The sequence below is a fragment of the Thalassophryne amazonica genome, chromosome 5, assembly GCF_902500255.1.
Source record: "Thalassophryne amazonica chromosome 5, fThaAma1.1, whole genome shotgun sequence".
In the NCBI taxonomy this organism is placed as follows: domain Eukaryota; kingdom Metazoa; phylum Chordata; class Actinopteri; order Batrachoidiformes; family Batrachoididae; genus Thalassophryne; species Thalassophryne amazonica.
Genome location: NC_047107.1, coordinates 5,220,637 through 5,232,699, shown reverse-complemented (window position 1 = coordinate 5,232,699; position 12,063 = coordinate 5,220,637). Strand labels below are relative to the sequence as shown.

General features: G+C 41.6%; 1 protein-coding gene across 3 annotated transcripts in view; it reads right to left on the bottom strand.

Annotated features, from left to right (window-relative positions):
• The window catches only part of rnf10 (ring finger protein 10), a 70,419-nt gene that overhangs the window by 37,150 nt on the left and 21,206 nt on the right, over positions 1-12,063 (bottom strand). For all 3 annotated transcript variants that reach the window (XR_004560603.1, XR_004560604.1, XM_034169672.1), the window contains exons 2-3: positions 9,130-9,314; positions 5,011-5,216 (exon numbers count right to left, since the gene is read on the bottom strand). Coding sequence is in view for 1 of the 3 variants with exons in the window: in XM_034169672.1 (XP_034025563.1) it covers positions 5,011-5,216; positions 9,130-9,314 (391 nt within the window). In the remaining 2 variants the exon portion in view is untranslated. The remainder of the gene's footprint in view (positions 1-5,010; positions 5,217-9,129; positions 9,315-12,063) is intronic.

Sequence of the window (12,063 nt, the reverse complement as noted above, 5' to 3'; positions counted from 1 at the left end):
CATCTTAGGTGCATGCCCACTGTGATAGACAATCTAAAAACATCCAGAAGTCACAATACGAGGTCTGTCAAAGTAACGGTCCTTTTTTTTTTTCAGAAACTATATGGATTTCATTCATATGTTTTTACGTTAGACATGCTTGAACCCTTGTGCGCATGCGTGAGTTTTTCCACGCCTGTCGGTGACGTCATTCGCCTGTAAGCACGCCTTGGGAAGGAGTGGTCCCGCCCCCTCGTCAGATTTTCATTGTCTGGAAATGGCGGAATGATTTGGGGTTTTGTTCCCCATCAGAATTTTTTCAGAAGCTGTTAGAGACTGGCACCTGGAAGCCATTGGAAAAATTTCTGGCTTTCAGTGAAAATTTTACGGGCTTCACAGAGAATAAGGACTTTTACTACAGCTTTAAGGACGCTCGGCGCGCCGCGCTCCGAGCTGCGACGACGAGGCACAAACCACTGGATCATTTCTAAACAGATGGCTCTGTGGATACGAGACCGTCGTGTGCTCTTTCTCTGGTTATCACAAGAGCTGAACACCTGCCATTTTCCGGCAAATTTCACTTTTAACAAGAGATTTTGTCATGGAAAGCCGCGCGGAGGCCAAGTTGGGACATGTCCAGCTCTCCACAATTTCTCTTATACTCACTCGACTGGTAAGCACTGAAAACCGAGATAGGCATGTCCCAACTTGTCCTCTAACACTCCAAAACGGAGGTGTTCCTTTGTCTCGCTTCATCAGCGAATCGGTCGTGATGCACAAAGCCTCCGCGCGGCTTTCCATGACAAAATCTCTTGTTAAAAGTGAAATTTGCCAGAAAACGGCAAATGTCCAGCTCGTGATAACCAGAGAAAGAGCACACAACGGTCTCGTATCCACAGAGCCATCCGTTTAGAAATGATCTAGTGGTTTGTGCCTCGTCGCAGCTCGGAGAGCGGTGAGCGTCTTTAAAGCAGTCCTTAAAGCTGTAGTTAAAGTCCTTATTCTCTGTGAAGCCCGTAAAATTTTTACCGAAAGCCAGATAAATTTTTCGAATGGTTTCCAGGTGCCAGTCTCTAACAACTTTTGAAAAAATTCTGATGGAAAAAAAGTCCTTTTCATTCTGCCATTTCCAGACAATGAAAATCCGACGACGGGGCGGGACCACTCCTTCCCAAGGCGTGCTCCACAGGCGAATGACGTCACCGACAGGCATGGAAAAACTCACGCATGCGCACGAGGGTTCAAGCATGTCTGAGGTAAAAACATATGAATGAAATCCATATAGTGTTTGAAAAAAATAAAGAGGACCGTTACTTTATTGACAGACCTCGTATATGATTTTTTTTTTTTTTATAATTTATTTGCATATTACTGCTGCAAATAAGTATTTTAACACCTGTGAAAATCAATGTTAATATTTGGTACAGTAGCCTTTGTTTGCAATTACAGAGGTCAAATGCTTCCTGTAGTTTTTCACCAGGTTTGCACACACTGCAGCAGGGATTTTGGTCTACTCCTCCATACAGATCTTTTCTAGATCTTTCAGGTTTGGAGTTTCAGCTCCCTCCAAAGATTTTCTATTGAGTTCAGGTCTGGAGACTGGCCAGGCCACTCCAGGACTTTGAAATGCTTCTTACAGAGCCCCTCCTTAGTTGCCCTGGCTGTGTGTTTGGGGTCACCGTCATGCTGGAAGACCCAGCCATGACCCATCTTCAATGCTCTTACTGAGGGAAAGAGGTTGTTTACCAAAATCTCACAATACATGACCCCATCCATCCTCCCTTCAATACGGAGCAGTCATCCTGTCCCATTTGCAGAAGAGTACCCCCAGAGAATAATGCTTCCACCCCCATGCGTCACGGTTGGGATGGTTTTCTTGGGGTTGTTCTCATCCTCTAAGCATGGTAAGCGGAGTTGATTCCAAAAAGCTCTATTCTGGTCTCATCTGACCAAATGACCTTCTCCCATGCCTCCTCTGGATTATCCAGATGGTCACTGGTGAACTTCAAACGGGCATGGACATGTGCTGGCTTGAGCAGGGGGCCCTTGCTGCCCTGCAGGATTTTAAACCATGACAGCATCATGTGTTACTAATGTAATCTTTGTGACTGTGGTCCCAGCTATCTTCAGGTCATCCTGTGTAGTTCTGAGCTTTCTCAGAATCATCCTTACCCCACAAAGTGAGATCTTGCATGGAATCCCAGACCGAGGGAGATTGACAGTCATCTTGTGTTTCTTCCACTTTCTAATAAATAATCATAACAGTTGTTGTCTTCTACCAAGCTGCTTGCAGCCCATCCCAGCCTTGTGCAGGTCTACAGTTTTGTCCTTGGTGTCCTTAGACAGCTCTTTGGTCTTGGCTATGGTGGACAGGTTGGAGTGTGATTGATTGAGTGTGTAAACAGGTGTCTTTTATACAGGTAACAAGTTCAAAAATGTGCAATTAATACAGGTAAGGAATGTAGAATAAGAGGGCTTCTTAAATAAAAATTAACAGGTCTGTGAGAGCCACAATTCTTGCTGGTTCGTAGGTGTTCAAATACTTATTTGCAGCAGCAACATACAAATAAATTATTAAAAAAAACAAACAAACAAAAAAAAACATTGTGATTTCCGGATTTTTTTTTTTTTTTTTTTTTTTTAAGATGTCTCTCACAGTGGACATGCACCTAAGATGAAAATTTCAGACCCTCCATGATTTCTAAGTGGGAGAACTTGCAAAACCGCAGGGTGTTCAAATACATATTATCCTCACTGTAGCACCCTTTCGGCAAATATTGCAGCATTTTGGGATTACCTTTCACTGCTATGCTGATGATACGCAGTTATACATGCCGATAACTGCAGGTAATCTCATTCACATAAAATCCTTAGACGATTGTCTTGCATCAGTGAAAAGTTGGCTGTATAGAAACTTCCTACTTTTAAACTCTGATAGGACAAATGATGGCTATTGGTCCAGTGAGACATCGGCATCAATTTGACCAGTTAATGCTCAGCCTAGGCTAGTGTGTCATACATCACACTGACAAAGTAAGCAACCTTAGGGTCATGTTTGATCCTGCATTGTCCTTTGACCTCCACATTAGAAATATTACGAGGACTACTTTCTTGCATCTGCGAAATATAGCAAAGATTCATCCCATCCTGTCTATGGCTGATGCTGAGACCCTGATCCATGCCTTTATCTCTTCTAGACTGGACTACTGCAATGTTCTATTTTCTGTTTTACTGCAGTCCAGTATTAGGGCTCTCCAATTGTTCAAAATGTTGCAGCCAGACTTTTGACACGAAGCAGAAACTTCAGCCACATTACACCCATTTTGGCATCCCTTCACTGCCTTCCTGTCCCAGTGAGATCAGATTTTAAGGTTCTACTACTAATCTATAAAACTGTTCACAGACTGGCGCCTCCCTACTTAGCTGACCTAATTAAACCCTACATACCAGCCCAGGCTTTGCATTCTCAGGATGTAGGACTACTTTGGGTCCCTAGGGTGAATAAGAAGTCTGCGGGTCACACAGCTTTCTCTTATCGTGCCCCCTGTTCTGTGGAATGACGCCCTGCATCAATAAAAGTCAGATTCTGTGGAGACTTTCAAGTTCAGACTTAAGACGCACTTATTTTCCCTTTCGTATGACCAGCACAGTGGCATAGTATAGTTCTACACTTTTTATTGTTTTAATTAATTTTATGAGAAAACGGAGCGTGCCACGGCCTCACCTTTACCTAAATTCTGGGTCTTTTAATGAAGCTTAGGGCTAGTGGCCAGCAATCACCTTAGTATTTCCCGTTTTTCTTGTTGTTTAATGCTGACAAATTATACTGCATTTCTTGTCTTTCTGATGCCTGATTCTGTTTTTTCTCTGTTTAAGGTGCAGCTCCATCCAGAGACGGGTGTGGTATTTGTGCTGGAGACCCTCCTGTCCTGTGCACCAACAGCATTTCCTGTATATTAATTTTGTGAATTGTTCTGTAATTTATGTCCGTAGCATGGCTCATGCAGAGGGTCACTCCTTTGAGTCTGGTCTGCTGGATGTTTCTTCCTCAGAGGGAGTTTTTCCTAACCACTGCTGCTCTGGGGGTTAGTAAGGTTAGACCTTACTTGTGTGAAGTGTCTTGAGGCAACTCTGTTGTGATTTGGTGCTATATAAATGAAAATAAATTGAAAAAACTGATTTTTGTATCTCGCGTAGCGTTGCACGCCGCTGTGGCACACAGACATCTGGCCTGACTTCAGCCTGCACACAGCTCCCAACTGCCCGGCACAGTCACAGCACATCTCAGCCATGTCACACAGAAATAAAGACCTGATGCCATCCTTTAACAGTAAAGATTGATACATTTATTTGATTAGACATATGCAGTGGCTCCTTGAACACGTATGACTGATGAACTATTTCTTTAAAGTGTAGGTGACACGATAAAAAAAAAAAAAAAAAAAAAAAAGAGTATTTAAGACAAATTAAACTGAAATTTATCCTTTCCTGGTGTGCAGTTACTGAAGAGATAAATATTTGGATTTTTAACTGCGCGCCACTAAAACCAGGAACTTCCGGGCGAGTCCTGACATTGGCGAAAAAGGAGGAGTGACATCAGTCCCATAAATTTATGGATTTTTACAGGCTACTGACAGCCCCGTTTCCACAGAGTGGTTCAGGTTAGTGATGCATGTTTTTTTTTGTTTGTTTTTTATACGTGTCGTCATGAATTCTCACCAGCAGAATCCTTTTAATTGGCAAGTGCAACACTTACATTGACGAGCGTGCACACATGGTGTCTGTGGCTTCTCCAATCCATGCGGAGGCAAACCTGAGTATTTTCAAAATATTTTATTGTTTTGTGGATCATGGGATAATTTCGTTACATGCAGAGTGAGAAGTTATGAGCAAATGACACTGCTCATGACATTTCATTATTTTTAGTGATTATATGTGCACATTTTTTGGTGTCACTGAAACCTAAAATCTTAAGCAAGTAAAAGCACCAAACATTGACCTGAGTGCTGACAGAATGTACTGGGTGCTTACTTGGCCTGCAGAAAAAGTTCCTTATTGAACGGCTTGTGCTTGTGGCCCCATTTATTTCGGCGGCCCCAGTATGAGTGACCTCTTTCTCCGGCTCCACCATGCCCACCACGAGGCTCAAAGGTGAAGTTCAACAGATGGTTCAGGCTTATCTTTTTAGGTCCAGAAAACTGAGCCGGGCTAAACTCGGCTCGGTGCGTCTCTGCTACCTGGAAAGCCAAAAAGGGGGGAAAAAGAAAATGGGGGGGGGGGACATTATGCATTTCTGCTCCAAGTTCACTGCCACCACACATACACCGTGAGGAAAATAAGTATTTGAACACACTGCGATTTTGCAAGTTCTCCCACTTAGAAATCATGGAGGGGTCTGAAATTTTCATCTTAGGTGCATGTCCACTGTGAGAGACAATCTAAAAAAAACAAAACAAAAAATAACAGAAATCACAATGTATGATTTCTTAATTTATTTGTATATTATTGCTGCAAATAAGTATTTCAACACGTGTGAAAATCAATGTTAATGTTTGGTACAGTAGCCTTTGTTTGCAATTACAGAGGTCAAACGTTTCTTTTAGTGTTTCACCAGGTTTGCACACACTGCAGCAGGGATTTTGGCCCATTCCTCCACACAGATCTTCTCTAGATCAGCCAGGTTACTGGGCTGTCGCTGAGAAACACGGAGTTTGAGTTCCATCCAAAGATTTTCTATTGGGTTTAGGTCTGGAGACTGGCCAGACCACTCCAGAACCTTGATATGCTTCTTAAAGAGCCACTCCTTGGTTATCCTGGCTGTGTGCCCATCCACAACCCATCTTCATTGCTCTAACTGAGGGAAGGAGGAGGTTCCCCAAAATCTCAATACATGGCCCAGTCATCCTTTCCTTAATACAGTGCAGTCCTCCTGTCCCATGTGCAGAAAGACACCCCCAAAGCATGATGCTTCCACCCCCATGCTTCACAGTAGGGACGGTGTTTTTGGGATGGTACTCGTCATTCTTCTTCCTCCAAACACGGTGAGTGGAATTAATAAAAAAAAAAAAGTTCTATTTTGGTCTCATCTGACCACATAATTTTCTCCCATGACTCCTCTGGATCATCCAAATGGTCATGGGCAAACTTAACATGGGTCTGGACGTGTGCTGATTTAAGCAGGGGAACCTGCATTGCCATGCATGTTTTTAACCCATGAAGCCTTAGTGTATTACCAACAGTAACCTTGGAAACAGTGGTGCCAGCGCTCTCCAGGTCATTGACCAACTCCTCCCGCACGGTTCTGGGCTGATTCCTCACCATTCTTAGGATCACTGATACGCCACGAGGTGGGATCTTGCATGGAGCCCCAGTCCGAGGGAGATTGACAGTCATGTTTAGCTTCTTCCATTTTCTAATAACTGCTCCAACAGTTGATCTTTTTTCACCAAGCTGCTTGGCAATTGCCCTGTAGCCCTTTCCAGCCTTGTGGAGGTCTACAATTTTGTCTCTGGTATCTTTGAACAGCTCATTGGTCTTAGCCATTTTAGTAGTTGGAGTCTTACTGATTGTGTGGGGTGGACAGGTGTCTTTATGCAGCTAACGACCTCAAATAGGTACTTCTAATTTGGAATAATAAGTGGAGGTGGACTTTTTAGAGGTGGACAAACAGGTCTTTGATGGCCAGAATTTCTGCTGATTGGCAGATGTTGAAATACTTACTTGCAAAAAAAAAAAAAAAAAATCATATATTGTAATTTCCGGATTTTTTTCTTTTAGATTATGTCTCTCAGTGGACATGCACCTAAGATGAAAATTTCAGACCCCTCCATGATTTCTAAGTGGGAGAACTTGCAAAATCACAGGGTGTTCAAATACTTATTTTCCTCACTGTATAGTCCCAACTAGCCTTACCCATGAACACAGCTGTCTGAAGGATGAAGCTCTCATCTATTCATGTTGGATGATAGCATCACTTAGTGATGAAATCAAGTCACTTCTTCTGAACATTAATACAAAGCTAATGAAGACTTCTGTCATTATTATCTACAACCCCTGGCAATAATTATGGAATCACCGGCCTCGGAGGATGTTCATTCAGTTTAATTTTGTAGAAAAAAAGCAGATCACAGACATGACACAAAACTAAAGTCATTTCAAATGGCAACTTTCTGGCTTTAAGAAACACTGTAAGAAATCAGGAAAAATAATTGTGGCAGTCAGTAACGGTTACTTTTTTAGACCAAGCAGAGGGAAAAAATATGGACTCAATTCTGAGGAAAAAATTATGGAATCACCCTGTAAATTTCCATCCCCAAAACTAACACCTGCATCAAATCAGATCTGCTCATTAGTCTGCATCTAAAAAGGAGTGATCACACCTTGGAGAGCTGTTGCACCAAGTGGACTGACATGAATCATGGCTCCAACACGAGAGATGTCAACTGAAACAAAGGAGAGGATTATCAAACTCTTAAAAGAGAGTAAATCATCACGCAATGTTGCAAAAGATGTTGGTTGTTCACAGACAGCTGTGTCTAAACTCTGGGCCAAATACAAACAACATGGGAAGGTTATTAAAGGCAAACATACTGGTAGACCAAGGAAGGCATAAAAGCGTCAAGACAGAAAATTTAAAGCAATATGTCTCAAAAATTGAAAATGCACAAGAAAACAAATGAGGAACGAATGGGAGGAAACTGGAGTCAACGTCTGTGACCGAACTGTAAGAAACCGCCTAAAGGAAATGGGATTTACATACAGAAAAGCTAAACGAAAGGCATCATTAACACCTAAATAGAAAAAAACAAGGTTATAATGGGCTAAGGAAAAGCAATCGTGGACTGTGGATGAAAGTCATATTCAGTGATGAATCTCAAATCTGCATTGGGCAAGGTGATGATGCTGGAACTTTTGGTTGGTACCGTTCCAATGAGATTTATAAAGATGACTGCCTGAAGAGAACATGTAAATTTCCATAGTCATTGATGATATGGGGCTGCATGTCAGGTAAAGGCACTGGGGAGATGGCTGTCATTACATCATCAATAAATGCACAAGTTTACGTTGATACTTTGGACACTTTTCTTATCCCATCAATTGAAAGGATGTTTGGGAATGATGAAATCATTTTTCAAGATGATAATGCATCTTGCCATAGAGCAAAAACTGTGAAAACATTCCTTGCAAAAAGACACATAGGGTCAATGTCATGGCCTGCAAATAGTCCGGATCTTAATCCAATTGAAAATCTTTGGTGGAAGTTGAAGAAAATGGTCCATGACAAGGCTCCAACCTGCAAAGCTGATCTGGCAACAGCAATCAGAGAAAGTTAGAGCCAGATTGATGAAGAGTACTGTTTGTCACTCATTAAGTCCATGCCTCAGAGACTGCAAGTTGTTATGAAAGCCAGAGGTGGTGCAACAAAATACTAGTGATGTGTTGGAGTGTTCTTTTGTTTTTCATGATTCCATAATTTTTTCCTCAGCATTGAGTGATTCCATATTTTTTTCCCTCTGCTTGGTCTAAAAAAAGTAACCGTTACTGACTGCCACAATTTTTTTTTCCTGATTTCTTATAGTGTTTCGTAAAGCCAGAAAGTTGCAATTTGAAATGAATATAGTTGTGTGTCATGTCTGTGATCTGCTTTTTTTCTACAAAATTAAACAACTGAATGAACATCCTCCGAGGCTGGTGATTCCATAATTTTTGCCAGGGGTTGTAGAATTTCTGCCATTTCTGGCATATACAATGAATGGTTGCCATGGTAACCGAGAAAGGGTATTTTAGTGTTTTTTTTGTAGTAAAAACAACATGAGGACAAATGATGCTCATTTCATCTTGACAGCATCCTGAAGTGATCATTTTCAATGTTACTGAAAATGAAAGGAAAGGTATCACAAGCTGTGAATGGTCAGTTTTGATAGGAGCCATCGTCATTATAATAAGGCCCATCACTGACATGTCAAATTGACTTCATACAGGGACTTTGCCCAACGGTTTCTGGAAGAATTATACAATCAAATTATGAAACCATGAAGGTGAGTTATCACCAGCATCAACAGGAGCAGTTCTATGCACAATCCCAACCAATTACAAATTTCCTTAATTTGTGTGTGTGTGTGTGGGGGGGGGGGGAGGAGTTGTACTCACCTCCTCACGTCGTCCTCCACCTGGAACACAGTAAGGTCGTCCTGCACCCCTCTGAGGGGGTCTCTTGTCAAAATTCTTACTTTTCTGTGAATTGGGACGGCGAGGGCCTGGAAAGCCGTCACTTTTTGGAAAAGAAGGTTCACGCTTGCGGCCATAGCGTTTGAAACCTCCATTATTCTTGCCTTCTGAAATTAAAAGAAAAGGCAGCACCTGCATGAAACCACACATGGTCTCATTCCAACAAGTCATGTTTCATGGCAACGTGAACTACATGGTTCGAGATATATTTTCAATAATCAAGATCTCTTTTCTCTGGGCCCCTCTCCAATCAGACCAGGAGTGACATGTTTAGCCGCATGTTCTCCTTGAATTGCTGGCTGTCTGAGTGGTGTCCAAAAAATGAGGTGGGCTTCATAGATAATTGGCAAAGCTTCTGGGGAAAACCTGGTCTTGTTAGGAGAGACGGCATGGATGGAGCAGCTCTCATTTCTAGAAATCTGGCCAATTTTATTAAACCCTCCAAACCGTGACTATCTAGGGTTGGGGCCAGGAAGCAGAGTTGTAGTCTTACACACCTCTCTGCAGCTTCTCTCCCCCTGCCATCCCCCCAATACCCCATCCCCGTAGAGACGGTGCCTGCTCCCAGACCACCAACAACCAGTAAAAATCTATTTAAGCATAAAAATTCCAAAAGAAAAAAATAATATAGCACCTTCAACTGCACCACAGACTAAAACAGATGTGGTTTATTAAACATTAGGTCTCTCTCTTCTAAGTCCCTGTTAGTAAATGATATAATAATTGATCAACATATTGATTTACTCTGCCTTACAGAAACCTGGTTACAGCAGGATGAATATGTTAGTTTAAATGAGTCAACACCCTCGAGTCACACTAACTGTCAGAATGCCGTTAGCACAGGCCGAGGGGGAGGATTAGCAGCAATCTTCCAATCCAGCTTATTAATTAATCAAAAACCCAGACAGAGTTTTAATTCATTTGAAAGCTCAACTTAGTCTTGTCCATCCAAATTGGAAGTCCCAAAAAACAGTTTTATTTGTTATTATCTATCGTCCACTTGGTCGTTACTTTGAGTTTCTCTGTGAATTTTCAGACCTTTTGTCTGACTTAGTGCTTAGCTCAGATAAGATAATTATAGTGGGCGATTTTAACATCCACACAGATGCTGAGAATGACAGCCTCAACACTGCATTTAATCTATTATTAGACTCAATTGGCTTCACTCAAAATGTAAATGAGTCCACCCACCACTTTAACCATACTTTAGATCTTATTCTGACTTATGGTATGGAAATTGAAGACTTAACAGTATTCCCTGAAAACCCCCTTCTGTCTTATCATTTCTTAATAACATTTACTTTAATGGACTACCCAGCAGTGGGGAATAAGTTTCATTACAGTAGAAGTCTTTCTGAAAGCGCTGTAACTAGGTTTAAGGATATGATTCCTTCTTTGTTATGTTCTCCAATGCCATATACCAACACAGTGCAGAGTAGCTATCTAAACTCTGTGAGTGAGATAGATTATCTCGTCAATAGTTTTACATCCTCACTGAGCACAACTTTGGATGCAGTAGCTCCTCTGAAAAAGGGAGCCTTAAATCAGAAGTGCCTGACTCCGTGGTATAACTCAAACTCGCAGCTTAAAGCAGATAACCCGTAAGTTGGAGAGGAAATGGCGTCTTACTAATTTAGAAGATCTTCACTTAGCCTGGAAAAAGAGTCTGTTCCTCTATATAAAAGCCCTCCGTAAAGTTAGAACATCTTACTACTCATCACTAATTGAAGAAAATAAGAACAACCCCAGGTTTCTTTTCAGCACTGTAGCCAGGCTGACAGAGTCAGAGCTCTATTGAGCCGAGTATTCCTTTAACTAATCATGACTTCATGTCTTTCTTTGCTAATAAAATTTTAACTATTAGAGAAAAAATTACTCATAACCATCCCAAAGACATATCTTTCTTTGGCTGCTTTCAGTAATGCTGGTATTTGGTTAGACTCTTTCTCTCCATTTGTTCTGTCTGAGTAATTTTCATTACTTAGATCCTCCAAACCATCAACATGTCTATTAGACCCCATTCCTACCAGGCTGCTCAAGGAAGCCCTACCATTAATTAATGCTTCGATCTTAAATATGATCAATTTTTCTTTATTAGATGGCTTTTAAGGTGGCAGTAATTAAACCATTACTTAAAAAGCCATCACTTGACCCAGCTATCTTAGCTAATTATAGGCCAATCTCCAACCTTCCTTTTCTCTCAAAAATTCTTGAAAGGGTAGTTGTAGAACAGCTAACTGATTATCTGCAGAGAAATGGTCTATTTGAAGAGTTTCAGTCAGGTTTTAGAATTCATCATAGTACAGAAACAGCATTAGTGAAGGTTACAAATGATCTTCTTATGGCCTCAGACAGTGGACTCATCTCTGTGCTTGTCCTGTTAGACCTCAGTGCTGCTTTTCAGGTGACCCTGAACCATCCCTTAGTTATGCTGCTATAGACTTAGACTGCTGGGGGTTCCCATGATGCACTGTTTCTTTCTCTTTTTGCTCTGTATGCACCACTCTGCATTTAATCATTAGTGACTGATCTCTGCTCTCTTCCACAGCATGTCTTTTCCCTGATTGTCTCCCCTCAGCCCCAACCAGTCCCAGCAGAAGACTGCCCCTCCCTGAGCCTGGTTCTGCTGGAGGTTTCTTCCTGTTGCCAAGTGCTTGCTCACAGGGGGTCGTTTTGACCGTTGGGGTTTTTCTGTAATTATTGTATGGCTTTTGCCTTACAATATAAAGCACCTCGGGGCAACTTTGTTGGAGCTATATAAATAAAATTGATTTGATGGATCTGATCAATCAATCTGAAACATTACAGGGTATGAAGCAAAATACACCCCGTGTGTCTAAGCATCAGCCAGCTTTC